This window comes from Hydractinia symbiolongicarpus, chromosome 9 (assembly GCF_029227915.1).
Source record: "Hydractinia symbiolongicarpus strain clone_291-10 chromosome 9, HSymV2.1, whole genome shotgun sequence".
Taxonomy (NCBI): Eukaryota; Metazoa; Cnidaria; class Hydrozoa; order Anthoathecata; family Hydractiniidae; genus Hydractinia; species Hydractinia symbiolongicarpus.
In genome coordinates, this window is record NC_079883.1 from 13544715 (window position 1) to 13560689 (window position 15975).

Consider the following 15975-nt stretch of genomic DNA (forward strand, 5'->3'; position numbering starts at 1 on the left):
TAAAATATCTGTCAATCTCAATGACAAATAAATGTTTACTTACTTACTATGTTAAAATATATGATTCCAGAAGTGTATTTTAGATGTAGCAAGGTACGTATGTACAAACTGTTATTATAATGCAGTTCCCATTTGGTACTCTTTTTGAACGTTAGTCTATTGCTGACAAATCATTGTTGTGAAAACAAAAAAAAATTCTTGTTGCGTTAAACTTTTTCAAAAAAGGTATCTTTGACTGTTTTTTGAACCAATATGATCATTTTAAGGTTTCTTATGTTGTGCTATCCCTGTAGCAGTGACGCTCTTGTTAGCAAATTTTGAGTTTATGAATGGTAAATTCAGTAGCTACAGCGTCGATATCATTGCATTGCACAGTGTCTAGAGTAACAGAGTCTGCAACGTCTTCATCTTGAGGACTCAACAAACGAAGCACTTTGTAAGTATTTATGGCAAAATATTATTCTCAAAGTTTCGTAGATTTCTGTTTGCACAATGGTAACTTAAAACAAGCTTAGCTATAGTGTCCAAGCGAAATAAAAATTTTCTTTTTGGTCTCGCAGTTTTTTAAATGCATTTAGATAACACTGTCAGTATATCATTGACAACAACGCCCATGTGTTATAATTTTGTGACTTTAAAAGGAACAAACTAAGTGGGTATTAATGCTGACAGTGGTTGTCCTTTTTTGGATAAGTGGTTTTAGTATGTGCTTTGCCTTATCCTTGTAGGATTTCAATGAACGCTTAGGTTCTGTCCTTTAGCCTTGTTCAAAGTCGTGTCATTCCCAGACTATTGGAACTAAATTTTTTAAAAGAACTTTTAGGTCAAGATGAAAAGTAAATTACTTGAGGTACAGTATCACACTGATATCGCCAACGATTATTTTTCTAATATTTTTATGAATATTAGTCCTTTCTTTACTTTTTTTCTAGGAAGAAATAGGTTGCCATGACTACAATTTGATCAACTTCCATTTTCTAAATCCAATGTTAACTTCCACTGAAGAAAAATGATATTAGATTTTGTTGCAGGCTGCCTTGGAGGTGAGTGGAACATATAGTCCATACATTTCAATTTCAATGGTAAACTGGTAATCAGAAACAAAGCGTTATTGAGACAACCCCTCCATTAAGCGCACCCTTTTTCTACATAAATGTTTTTGCGCCGATGACACCATAGAAAAGAGTGCAAGTAGTCTTTGCTTATACCAAAAAAACCCCGCTAAACGAAAACAAACAGAGAACAAAACACGTTCATGTAATGTGTTTTCAAAATTTTGATAAACTTTTGAAGAAGTGTTGGCTTTCTGTCTGGTGAGTCATGCTTTTAACCCAGCAGTTGAGTTGTTTTCCACTTCATTTTGATGGCAATAAAGTTTTCGACGCCAATCAAATGAACACATTATATGAAGACAGGGAATGGGGTATTTTATCTTACCTAATGTTCTCATGGGCTTTCTTTAGGTCCGTTAATACACTAGAAATACTTCCGTTAACCAATATTTGCACCAATCAAGTTTGAAAATATACGTGACGTATGATATATCTTTTCTTGTCATTTGACTTTTTGAAAAAGTATTCAAATTCTGAATTTTTTAGGTTTTGCTGGTATCATTGTTGGTCACCCATTCGATACCGTTAAGGTAAAAAATTATGAGAATCACGCACACCTTTGACTTTTAGTGTGTTTCTTAGTTTGCAAACTGTCAATAAAATCAGTATTCATGGCGATATGCATTTTTTCCACAAAATATAAAAAAAAATTGATTTCGCTTAGGAAACAATGTAAGTGTCTTTAAACAGGGAATAAAATTTTTAAACTATAAACAGGGGGTAACAACATATTGTATTTAAATTAGACTGAAGGCGACCTGGGTTTCTGGCGGTGGTATTGACATTGATATATAAAACTTTTCATGAATTGGCGAAAATTTTGTGCAACGAATTATGTACACCCTTTTTTATAAGAATGTGTTCTATAAGAATATTAAAAACGATAGGTCTATAGAGAAATACAAAAATAAGAACAATGACCAGCCTGGTTGCAATTTTAGTATTTTTATAAATAAAGGATGTGTTAGAATACTTTCTAGCTGGACAACACAGCGTCGAACGCCACGTTAACTCATACAGGTGTAATTTATGCCATACGTCGTAACGCTGACCTAGGGAAAACTGCCGCCTTATATTTTCTATTTGCGGAATAATTTCTCGTGAGAGTTCCAAAATTAAAATGTTGCTTCGTTTTATATGGAAACTGAATGTTGGTTAAGGATTTTTTATCTTTGTCCAACTTTAACACGCTAAACTGAATAAAACCCTGAACTCGGAGCAGCATACACGTTGTTTTCTTTATAAGAACAAAGTTTAAAAGAACGGAAGGCTTCAAAATCCCAAAAATTAAGAACATGTTAAGAACATTATGAAGGCTTCGACGAGATTGGACAAAAAAATTAAGGTCAGAAAAAAAGAATATTAAATCACAAATACATTATTTTTCTTAAAATTAACAAAAGACTCAAGACAAATAATCCTATAATATATAAACATAACTTTTATATCACGTTTTACACTTTACAATATTTTCAGATCAATGTCCTTGAAATCATCTATTCTAACTAAATCTATTGAACCATCCTTGTATTGGACGAGATATCGGACAAGGGAAGAGTTGAAGTACTTGATTTTCCCCTTAAACCATCCATTTTCATATAGACCCGAGACTTCAGTTGTTCCTTCTTCGTCCCTTTCTTCCTGTTGTTTATCAGCTGTAAGAACATTGTAAGAACATTGTAAAAACAGTTTTAGGCTATGATATATAAAAATTAAGAACATTGAAAGGCTATCCCCGATTTTTGTGTTCTTATAAAAAGAACAACGTGTAAATGGACAATGTAAACATATATATTTATCTTAACACTTAAAAGTAAAATCTCTTTTTCAGGAAATAAGAAGGTCAAAAAGAGATCTTTAAACAGCCACACCACAGCTTAGAAAACAGCTATCACTGCCTTTTCTTCATTTCGTGTTCCTTCTCAACCTGTCAAGGCTGCACAAAACATTCTGATTGGTTATTCATAGATACGGGCTTCGTGATTGGCTTGTTACGCCGGGTGATCACAACAGATTAATAAAATATACTGAGTTTGAAAATTTCGGTGTTCGCGTCACAATTTTACCGTATATAGATAGACAAGATCAGGTACTAAAACAAGAAGCATACAAAATTAGAGTGCGGATTTGTTTGTTTGTGTTTTTATTGACTGCATAAAAAGTGACTAAAAAACGTAATCAAGAGGATGGCCAAAAGCTACGAAATTTTCTCTGCGTAACTTTATTTTGTCCGATGGATAATTTTATTCGAATAAACTTAAAATTTCAATTCCTAAGTTGAGTGAAATTTTAGTTAAAGGCGGGATGAAATTTTTGCCACCTGTACCGAGTTGAAGTTATCCATATAATTAACAGTAAGTAGAGCTAATAAGGATGTACCATTCATTGTTCCTTGAGCCTGTAAATTTATATCAATCCACATAAATATCTATATATTCTTTCCTTTATCTTAACCATAGGGATGAGATGTCAATGTTTTACTTCTAACTGTCGTGGCTCCTGTACATTAACAGCTGTGCAGCAGTCCATAAAGAATATTGATTGCAACATTTCGTTCTTTTGATAGGTGCGTTTACAAGGACAAGATGCACGTCAGATGAAATATCGCAGCACCTGGCACTGCTTCAAGGAGATCATAACAAAAGAATCGGTACGTTAAATAGTGCAAGTAGTTTAGGGCCGTCGACATGTTATTAAAAGTAGGGCCGTATTTTTAGGAGGACCTATCATGGTTTTTATAAATCAACCTTCTCGAATGCAAAAAGAGAACTCTCTCGTGTCACTTGATGTAACTTTGAAGTATTTATTTTTAGGCTTTGAGTTCTTATTTTATTTAAAAATCACCTTAAAATACAGTAAAAGGATTAACAAATGTCCTTTTTTGACAATTCGTGACAACAATAATCCATCATAATGTTGAAAATACAATATATGGACTATAGATCAGTTTCTCCAAATAGGATAGATAGAAAACATGGCAACTCTAGCCTTTAGTGTTGGCGCATCCCTGCCTAATATCAATGTGCTTGATCTATGCTATCATTTGTTGGATTTTATTTTATAGCTGTTTGGTTTATACAAAGGAATACGTTCACCATTATATGGACAAGTTGTTATCAACGCAGTCGTCTTCGGTGTACATGGCAACTTAATGAGGCAATTTGATGCACATGACATGAAAGCGCAATTCATAGCTGGCGCTGCAGCTGGAGGTGTCCAAAGCATTGTATGTTCACCAATGGAGTTGATCAAAATACGCTTGCAAATGCAAGGTGAAGGTAAATCAAGTGCTTTTCAACAGGCTTTAAGTTATCATTCCAAATTCGAGTATGCAACACCCACAGATTGCATTCGAAAGATATACAAATATGAAAACGGGTTTAGAGGTGTATTCAAAGGCATGTATCTTACCTTATGGAGAGAGGTACCATCGTTTGGTTTTTATTTCGCTTCCTATTACTATTTATGCGACAGGCTCGGTGCAATTTATAATGGAGATATAAAAATCATGCGATTACTTTTCTGCGGAGGTGTAGCTGGTATAATATCGTGGGTGAGTACGTATCCTTTTGACGTCATCAAGACACGTGTCCAGTCAGATCATAAAGGGATGTATAAAGGAAGTATTGACTGTGCAAAAAGGAGTTATCAGCAGGAAGGATTTACTGTGTTTTTTCGTGGCATGAATGCCACCTTAATTCGTGCGTTTCCAGGAAGTGCTGCCACCTTAGCAACGGTTTCTATATTTTTAAATTTTGTAAATTCTGCTACGAACAATATCAGACAAGGGGACAGCGCTGTAACTTAGAATGAAAGACTTTATGAATAAACAATATGTTATTTCACTATTTGTGGAAACTTTGTGGAACATTGTGGAAACTCTAATACTTAGTTACTCAACGTTTTGGTGACTCGAACTTTGTACTCAATTCCTTGCCTCTTATGACGCTCTAAGGTAAAACAAAATTCTTTTGGAAAATCTTCTTAGGAGGGTGAAGTTCAGTGTCTTGCGTGAAGAGAACGGCATATATTTTAGGAATTTGTAAATCAAAAAAAATGTAGCAGTATATATATAGATAGAAGGTGTTCATAGCCTCTTATGTCAACTCGTGTTATTTAACCCCCCCCCCCCCCTGAAAATGATAACTTGAGCCCTTAAGTATTTTTTAAATATTTTTTTAAAAACCTACGCTCTTGATAACTCTCATGTCGGCCTCATGACAGTTCAAAAGTAGATGTTCATAGTTGACAAAATTTGTAGACAACCACATAATACCTTATCTAAAATTTATTTTTTCTTTAAATTCTGAATCAACTACTGTTAAAAAGTATGAGAAACCGTCAATAGGTTATGACATACTTTAATAATCGAGTCAATAATAATAACAAATATCTTTGATTTCACAATTTTATTCTTACAAATAATTGTTCTTATAAATAATTGTTCTTATAAATAATCGTTCAATCGTTTTTATTTTCTTCAACTTTATCTTCATCTTCGTCCGTGGACGAGTATGAAATTATCGTTGGCCTTTTTTTTGCCCTTGCTCGATAACTTCAAACAAATTATCTCTCCTTACCTATCGAAGGCCAACAAAGAAACGGGATATCCAAAAGAATTGTATTCTCTAATAGTCACGGATACATTTAAAGGTCAGGACAATGATGCACTTAGGAACTCTGTGCAGAAAACCATTGTAAAATAGCTTTTGTTCCACACAATTTGACCAATAAATTTCAGCCGCTGGACATCAGCGTTAACAAAGCAGCCAAATCATACCTCCAGAATCTGTACAATGAATCGTTTTCAAATTTTGTGGCAACGCAACTTAATCAAAGCGTCGCTTCAACTGATATTAAAATTTCGTCCAAGTTGTCGGATCTTAAACCGCTACATGCATCATTGATTGTCCAGTGTATGAACATTTATGGACACAACCAAAAAGCAAATGGACAACCATTACGGAGTTTCATACCGCGCAAGTCTGGGCCCGAGCGAAGTGGCTTGTAGGGACAAATTTTCAGAACTCCCGCAAAGTGTAAACATTTAGCTAGCGTTTGTACACACTTCCAATTTATTATATTATAGTTATTTGCTGTTTAACACTTTTACGTATTGTTTTTGCAATAATGGAAAAGAACGATTGTGTACAATGGCTTACGGAACGTGGCCTGTCCACAGGAGGAACAATACAAGAGCTTAATATGCGTGTTAATCGATTCAAATTATACCCATCACTTGCGGAAAAATTGAGAGTCAAACGAGAAAGAAATGTTAGTTTTGGTACAACATTACATCCCAATCTTAGAAAACTTATGCTATGTTGACTTGCAGGAAAATAGTTCCAGTAAAAACACATGTTGCAGGTGATAATAATGTATTTGTTAGAGCTCATGTTAAAAATCATATGGTGAATTAACAAGACCTACAGTTATTCTATTTAGTAGTAATATTCCAGTTAAAGCCTACTGTAAACGTCCTGTTGGTGTAAGTGGCTTATGTTGCCATACATTGGCCTTGCTTCTCTATTTAAGAAACTTTCACGAAACAAAGGAAAATTTTTTGGCTCTATCTTGCACTGAGCAACTGCAAAAATGGCATCGCAAAAGGCTCTATACCTATGATGCCGTTACGAAAAATAAAGTTAACCTCAGCCAGAGTTGGAACCTCGAACAATGTAACTGATGCTAAAATCACTCCAGCTGACCCAGAAAACTCCAGGTTTAAAAGAGATGTGCTACAAATGAATTTCCAAGGGACCCCTGGAAAATTTAACAAAATGTCCAGCAAATTTTATTCAAGCACAATTACAACTAGTTTGCACTGAATCCAAATTTTGTATCCTCATGTCTTATCATCCAGAAACAAAATCTGCCAATTACTTTTTAATTCAAAGAAATGATTTGGTCTGGAACATTATAAATTTGCAGCAACATCAGCAGGTGAAAATTGATCTGTATCTTTTTGGGCATGTCGATTTAAAAAAACACCTTTTATAGAACAATGATCTTGTACGGAAAAACCTCTATCTGACGTAAGTTCATGTTCAGGTTGCACCCATTTAAAAACAGCAGTTTCTTCAGTTATAGCTCTGTCACTAATTGAGCCAGGATATATGTCACTGAAAAAAAGCCACTACCATGTACTGAGATTCCAATTAAAGCTTTCCCGGTGACAGTGTTTTTATAGCTAGAAAAGATAAGGAAATTATATTCAAAGTTTGTAGCATGTTGTAACTTAAATTCTGTACAATCAATAACTAAGTCTGTCAACCCATGTCCTGTTCGAACAAAAATATCTGGCATTTTCTTTAATAAAAATCCATCATCTGGTTTTAAGTCCAACTGACTGAGAAGTGTTTCCAAAAAAACAAGCCATCCAGCAAATATCATGCACATTGTGTTTTTACCAACACTTGCCATATAAGCCATAACGCCAAGATGAAGAGAATGACGACAAATTGTTAAAACACATAAAAGTCCGGTTGCTTTGTTTAATGATCTGTCCCCAGTTCCTTTACAGTCAGGGTATTTTATAACGTGTAAGTATGGTGAAACAATTTGAAATAACAAGTCAAAATTTTCAACCGGCAAACCAGATAAATATTCTATGTTGCTAGATTTCCGTTGTAAGTTGTCATAGGAAAATGTATACTTTTGAAGGTTTAGAATTGTTCCTGTTTTTTCAAGAATTATTTTATTTCGTTTATTAAAAAATGATTGCAGGTAGTGGTTTTTAATTTTTAGTAGTTTATTTTCATGGGTAAGATTCTTTATTTTATTATTTGATTCGTTTTTTTTTAGGTTCTTCAATAATTTTGTCTTATTAATTTAGCAGATAACTGTCTCTTTGAGGGTTCTCGTTGTTTGTGTACTGGCGTAGAAGATATTCTTTTAGCTGGAGGTTTTCTCGTTACACGAGATGGTGTGCGAAGTGTTTGGATGAATTCAAATTTTTTTTAGCTCCTTAACTTTTATTTTATTTGCTGCACTTTGGGTTTTTTTAAGTTTCTTTTGTTCTATTATATTTTTGCTTAATAATGGGAATTTGTGACTGGGGAAATGTAACATCAGGAAGAGTTTCATTAATTTTATAACCGGCACTCCAATGTTCACAACACAGGTGTCCGTTTTTCCAATTAACTCCAGCAGTTTTAATTATTTTTTGGTACTCCATTTGGCAATCTGTAAAATATAAGCTTTTCTCCATTTGAATTTTGTGTTCGAAAGTTATTATAGCAAGAGGATGACGAGCAGAACCATTTAACTATGTTTTAGAAAACTTAAATGTTGTAGAAAAGTATAATTATAAGGAAAAAATATATGCTAAAATTAGCAATTTATGCCTCAAGCGACCATACGGTATAAATTTTATGAGCAACCGACCGGGAAACCAATAGGGGTAATCGAGTGTAACATAAACAAGCTAAAAATTTGTCCCTACAAGCGTTTCTGTAGTGCCCAGACCTGCGCGGTATGAAACTCCGTAATTTGCATTCAAAATGAAAGCAATGATTTGGGCCTAAAAATGTTCCTATATTTTTTAAATATCGTGTATTACGTTGTTTACAAATAAAGAATTTCACTAAAAATATTCACGGTTACGTCAGCATAAGAAGATGGTCTGGTGTAGAATATCTTATTTGATTCAACAGATTCAATGCAGTAAATAAAAGGCATTTCTCTCATATAACTTCTTTAACTATAATATAAATACCTTTTCAGTACAAAAATGTGAATGTAAATTATTTATAGTGTTTCGACGCGAAATTTAGCCAAAGGGTTTAACATGCGAAAACAAATCTATTTCTAGCCTTACCCTATAAAACGATCACAATTATCTTTTCATCAATTTTTATCAATTGTGTTGATCCTTTGCATTAACACCAAAGCCTTGTAATTCTCCCAAAATAAATTTAAGCAATAAAAGACAATTCCCTGATGTCAGACAAATGTCATTCTCTAGATTTAAGTGTGAGCACGGTTACACCTGACTAAGTTTTCATGTCAGTGTGATTTTATGTGAATAGGAATATTTTGAACTAAATGCTGAAATTATTAATTCAGTGATTTTATGAAGCAAGTATATGTACATTCAATATTTTTTCTATTTTCAAAATCCACTCGTACCAGCTAATCTGCTAGGGACCAACAAATTATTTTTTTTAACAAATTATGTTGTTTTGTACGACATGTTAATTCTCTTGTCTCGCTTCACCAACCCTTTGATAAATTTCACACCAATGATTTCGATAAATACGATTATCAGGCGAAATGTGTGACATCGGGTCGTGTTGCAATTCGCAAATTCCCAATATTTGATTTCTCATGTTTGGAAACAAATAATATTTCTGCAAAACAAAGCTAAGAGGCTTAAAATAATATAATATATATTAATATATAATAATAATAAAAAAAATCAAAGTAAACTGTAAATCTCTTTGAAGAGCCTCTCCATTTTAGAACTGTCTATAGGCTTCTCTACGAAGACGGGAGTTCAAAGTCTAACTTGCTTCACTTGCGGAAAAATTAAATATTGCTGCGCTAATTCCGAAATGGCGTATAGAAGTCTAGTTCATTAGAACTTTGAGCTTGAAAATTTGTCAAAAATTAGGAACAAGAATTTTGTAAAATTAAACTTATTCGTAGACTTAGAAATATTTGTCGACCTAGAATTACTCAGACAAGATTATTCCAAACAGTTTGCAACCTTACCCCAAGGTCTTGTAAGATTTTTGATATTTTGTTGAACTATAAGAAGCCTAACAAGTCCTGGGGATGAGGTTGTTCTTTTTTTACCACTTGTTGTTCACATGAAAAAACTAGAGAAAATTAACGACTACAAGAAATCATTGGTTTTGAAGGATTATTTGAAACAATTTTCTTTCCTTGATTGTTCTTATTTTGTGCGAAAATCATTGCATTCAAAATGAAAGCAATGATCTCCGTCTAAAACCTTCTTATATTTTTTAAAAATCTAAGTCTGGTATTCCTATAAAATTGTTCGTGTAAAAAGAACGTGCATTACGTTGTTTACAAATAAGGAATTTCACTAAAAATATTCACTATTGCGTCAGAAGTATAAGTTGGTTAATACTTTTAATCAAATTTTAATGACGCAGGAGTCGATATATGTCATGTTAAATAAACGTGAATAATTAATTCAAAACAAGAAACATAAAAACATGTCCTTAGTGTATATACCAATATCATTGGTTAGTTTGAGACACGTGATAAAGAAAAACTCTGCTTATTGGTTATATTTTGGGTGTGAATAGTTATTGTTTCTATCTCATATATGATTTTTCACACAACAACAGTAATCATTTTTGTTCAACTGTTCATTGGAGGAGTTAAACACAGACAGTATGGCTTTCAAAATTTTGACTTTAATTTTATTGCTTTTTGCTATCAAATACGTTTTCACTGAAGGTAATCTTTACGTCATACACAACGTTAACGACATCAAAAAAGGAAAAGTTACAAATCATTATAAAGAATTCACAAGAACAACTTGCTTGTTAAAATGTCGTAATGACCAAGCTTGTGACACGGCATATTTCAAAGCAGAACAGGATAATAACTCATTTGGAGAGTGTTGGTTTGTTAAAGAAGGAGGTGAGGATGAGTTGAAGTTACCAAAAATATCAGATGGAGAAAAAGTGGAATGGTTTAAGGTAGGAACAAATTATCAATAGTAAATTTAATAATTTAACCCCGTTCGTACACAGGACGGCGGTCTGGAAGGTGAGGGAAGAACTACAAAAGCCCCCTTCTCTTCCTCCTAATATTTTAATAACTTCTGAAGCGTACTGTGGTTGAAATCTGGTGACTTTTTGTCATTTTTAGCAAGCTTTAGTTCTGGATATGACGTCAAGTCTACTGGATGGTAACTTATTGTGTGATAGATGGTCTAAAAATTTCGATGTAATATCCTTATTACAAATTTACAAAGCTGTATTTTTATGCGTTTCTTAAGTTACTCATCTAAGAGTTATCTGCACGAGTTCTTCTTATTCTAAAGTTGATGTCTCACAGTTTTAGTCTCCGGTTTTCTTAAAGCCCCTAAAAAGGCTTGACCTAAATAAAATAAAAATGAGAAACTTCTAAATGTGTTTAAGTTAGTGAGGGAAATACTTCGACTTTTTAACTTTCTATTGTATCCTTTTTAAACTTGTTCCCATTTTTTCTCTTTTGAACAACCGAACAGTAATTAATGCTTAAAGGAAGAAATAGAAGGCCTGGGTACGAAGCCTGTATTTTTGAAATATACGTTGTTTAATAGAAGAAATTGTATGAAAAAGCAAGAATAATTTAAAATCAGAAACATGTTTTAAAAATATACTATATAATATGAAGCTAAGATTACTAACAACAAGATATGTTTGTGTTTGTACACATTATGTTGAAAATAAAAACATACTGAGGCTTTTTTATGCTCAGAGTTCTTCGAAAAAGGCATATGTCAACCTCGTCCTCAAGGTCGTCTCCAGAGTCTTGAACTGTTATTACGTAATTAATTTTATCAACAAGACAAACGCCCTGGAAACAAGGTAGGCATTATGTAACGAAAGCTGACATTTCGAATTATTATAACAGAGCAGTAACATTTTTGTTTCTAGAATGTATCTTCTTGTGGGACTAAGAAGAAAAACACGTGCTCTAAGGGTATGATTTTTTTGTACTCATGGTTTATTCATGTTTATTTTAATTTATTTCAATTATACAGCTTTTATTTTGTATTCATGTTAGTCAACATGTAAAATTAACCTATTCAGGTTTGGACCTGAATTGTCCATTCACATTTCCCCAGGGAAAGTTGAAAGTTTTAATTGCATCAAAATACTGGACAAATAAGATTTTTAACTTTAATGTCGTTGTAACTTAATTTCCAGTAACTAGTCTTAAAGTGAAAAATCCTGAGGACGAGTTTGTGAATTTCTTGCAATTATTTTATTCCGCCAAATATTATCTCTTTCTTCTTCTGAATTTCTTAATTTCGTGATGAACATATTTTTCTATGAATTTTTTGAAAGATGCATGATAAAACAGACCTGTACATAAAATACACCAAACACGCTAACACAAGTTAAGTTGTCACACCCTTCTATCTGATGTATATTTTAGTTGAGAAAACAGAAAACTGCTGTATATTATTTTTAAAAATCGCGCATTTTAAACTGAGCGGATGAAAAAATGCATATAAATTGTTTCCTCATTGGTAATCTTTAATAAAAACAATCATAGGCGCTTATTTGAGATTGATTTCGATCGAGGCAGCTGTAAAAAACTGATTTCTAATAAAAGGTGTGTAATGAGAAGTGCGGATGATATTGTTTTATCCAGGTTACTTTAAAACAAAGGCTGTAGTTGTGTATCTGTTGACATACATTATTTGAAACTCCCATATTTTAATAAATTCTCACAACAATCCAAACTTAAACAAGATGCCTTAGTTAAAAGGTATTGTAAACCTGAAGTTAACATTTGAATCATTTTAACTCTTTTGAAATTCAACTGTGCTTCTCCTATGCAGACAAACTAGTTTTGATGTAAGTTTTAACGTGCTGTGTGTGATTGCAGTTACATTGGCTAGACATCTCGCCACCTTAAAGCTAAAATGGAGAAGGGATAGTGATCTTTAAACATCTCTCAGTCCGCTTGGCCTGTCTGGAACAATTGCATGAAAAAAATCAGTTCACCTAACAGAGATCTCTTTTCAAAAAAGCGAGATCTCAGCAATCCGATTGCTTTGATCCAAATGTGATCAAATTTTACACTTTTAAGAGAAATTGTTATAATTTGATTTTGACACAATAAAGAAACAGTTTGATTTTCTTTCGTTAAAAAAAAAACACATTATGTATATAAAATCCAATATAGCTTTAAATATTTATTAATAATGATTATAATCTTATGTTATTAAATACTCTAGCCGACGGTTGGAAGTTACAAGCTTCCAATGTTTGTTTTGGTGCAAAGGATAGTAGCTATGGAAATTTTACATTGAAGCATTCTGGCATCATCACGAAGGTGAAACTTAACCATACGGGTGAAGAACCTACATTGACTTGCAACAACGTAACTGGTAGCGTTGGCTCTCGATGGGGCTGTAATCCTTATTCGGGGATTTGGACCGCAATCACTGACAAAGACAATACAATCATAATTCCAAAAAATCCAGACCAGTTTTCTCGGTACTCTCTTGCTGGATATCATCCAAACTCATCATACCTTCAATTTGATAATCTGAACATACGAGCAAGATATGGAGATGAGTTAAGGATCTGGTACATTCCAGATTTAAAAAATAGAAGTGAGCATGATAACGGAGGAAGATCATGTACAGACGTTCATGCTATGTTTTGCGATTAACTTAAATTTATTTAAAGAATAAATGAATTCCCGTCATTCTAAATCTTGTGTTTAAATTTTGTTTGTTGTAAATTCGGAAATTTAGCTATGTTTTCTGAAGTTTAACGTACAAACATAAAAAAGAGAGAACAGACACTCACAACGAGGTTACGTTCATACAAAAATTTATAAAAAGAACAAAATGAGTCAGAATTCTGGAGTTCTGTTCTTACTATTAAGAACGAAATAAGAAAAAGTCTCAAAAAAAAAGAACAGCCAGCCCCAGGTCGGATTTTAAAGTTTCATAAGAATGTATGATGTAAATGCTAAATATATATCTTACATGTGACATTGTTTTAAAAAACTACATGATTTTTCTCAAAGTAACGTGTTTTTGGCCTTAAAATAAATTTAGTCATGGGAGTTTTCTTTATCTTTATTTTCTCTATGCAAGTTAACATACACTGTATATATAATTCACATTTTATTTATTATATATTAAAAATACAAGTTCGAGACCATTAATATTTCAAATCTCTTTTCTCACAATCAAGCAAATATAACGTGAGATTATGTATTGCATTTTCTCTAATGAACATCTCCCTTCATCAGACTACTTACTTTAAAATTTACAACAAATCTCTTCATATACATCACAAAAACTGTCTTATATGTTAGTGAAAAATCAGTTGCAAAGAGGAATACTAAGAAGTCAAAGGTGTTATTTATTATTATATGTATTTAAATTTATGTTATTTAACGTTATGGTATTTAAATAAACATATGTCATAAAATTATTAAATTTTATTATAATTCGTGTGATGTGTATATGTAGATATCGATGAAGAAAATCGTGTTACTGAGAAAAACAAAGAAATTTGATAAACTTTAAAATTCTGCTAAAGAAGTTTTTAATTGAAGACTTATTTAAATTTTTTCATCTAGTGATTTTGTTCAAATTTTTTCGCAAATAAGGATTTGATATATGCTTTTAAAAAAAGTCTTACTATTAGTGTATTTAAAAAGGTTTTTTTCAGAAGGTTTAGTATAAAACATTTCGCAGCGTTTTCCAAGCTCAAATTAACTTTTTAGTGAAAAAAATTATGTCTCGGTCGTATCATTCAGACCTAAAATCAGGATAAAGAAAGTTCAGGTTACTCTTGATGCTCCATTTGAATTCTAGATGAATCTTTGAAAACAGGATTTAATTTTTTTTTGTTATTCATGATAACCTCTCCTTCAGATTTTTTCTAAATATCTCTTGTGATAAGTTTCTTATAAAAAATGTGTGTGTATTGTAAATTGTATTTCCCAGTTTATTTAATTGTTTGTTCTTGAAGAAAAAAAATACAATTCTTGCATACTCCCCTTCTTTTTAGTAGTTCATTCTGCGTGTGAAGATACGAGGTATTGGAACACACGTCTTCGTTTATCATTTGAATAGCCCTCCATTGTGTAAATATTTTCTTTCAATCGTGAGAGTTTCACTCACTATATGAGTATTTTACATTTGAACGCCCTCCATTAAGGAAATTGTAGTTAGTGTAACATTGATGTCAGTGTTCAGAATTTTTTAAATCATTTCTAATTACGGACTTTTTGAAGTGGTAACAATATTTATAGGACATTCAGCAAAGCTTAAAAACGTTAACTCAAAATGCTACATTGCAGCAATAAAGATTACTTTGTTACGATAAGGTTTATTATTCCGACAAGTTTCCGACTATTTTCGCTTTGACGAAACCTCAATTTAGCAAACATTTTCTGTATTTTTTAAGGTTCTTATATCGAGGTCCTAACGTAATCACGAATGGGAAAGTGCTGCAATGTTATGTTTTTTCTCGTATTTTCTTTCTGTCGGTGCCAAACTACGAGCATCGTAGTTATACAATTTCAAAGTACAGGCCTACATAACGTACTCCAGTCGCTAATCAGAGTCAATACCATAACGCTTTACTGGAATTCTGGAGCTACTTCTGCGACTGGTGACACTTTGGATTCTAGAGAGGATTTTCATATGAAAGTTCCAAATCCACGAGTGACTCGTCTGTTGCCTGATCTTCGAGAGCGCTTTTATTGCAATGAATAATATCGCCAACATGGTGTTTAAATTGTTTTTCATCACTTTCTAGGATGTAATTTCGATCTGATATTTTTTTGGATAATAGCAGATGTCCATTTCGGTTTTCCAAGGATATGATTCCTGAACAGTACTTTCTAACCCTCTGAGAACGGACGAGGTGGTTGCCGTTTTCCTCGACTTACCCTGATGTTTGTTTCACACTTCTGCATCATCTCCTTTAAATTAAGCCTGAATAACTCCATTCTTGTGCGAATCCGACATCCAAGGAACCGTTCAATCGGAGTCTTTCCACTAGCGGTAGAAGGTGTGGTACGATATCCCAATAAATAAGTGCATGATTTGCGTCAGTCGTTTCTGTTGACTGTGATCTACAGACATCGGTAACAGTTGCGTACTGTGATTTGATGGTCATCGCTTACAGCTGTA

General features: G+C 32.9%; 2 protein-coding genes across 2 annotated transcripts; both read left to right on the top strand.

The window, feature by feature from the left end:
• Window positions 1-4086: 4086 nt before the first annotated feature.
• On the top strand, window positions 4087-5070 carry LOC130657768 (mitochondrial basic amino acids transporter-like). The gene is made up of 2 exons (XM_057460771.1): window positions 4087-4134; window positions 4177-5070. The coding sequence occupies exons 1-2, from the start codon at window positions 4087-4089 to the stop codon at window positions 4918-4920; spliced, it is 792 nt and encodes a 263-aa protein (XP_057316754.1). The 3' UTR covers window positions 4921-5070.
• A 5264-nt stretch (window positions 5071-10334) lies between these two features.
• LOC130657243 (uncharacterized) lies at window positions 10335-13651 on the top strand. The gene is made up of 3 exons (XM_057460220.1): window positions 10335-10789; window positions 11735-11780; window positions 13048-13651. Exons 1-3 carry the CDS (start codon window positions 10481-10483, stop codon window positions 13485-13487), a joined length of 795 nt encoding a protein of 264 aa, XP_057316203.1. The 5' UTR covers window positions 10335-10480; the 3' UTR covers window positions 13488-13651.
• The last annotated feature ends 2324 nt before the right edge of the window (window positions 13652-15975 follow it).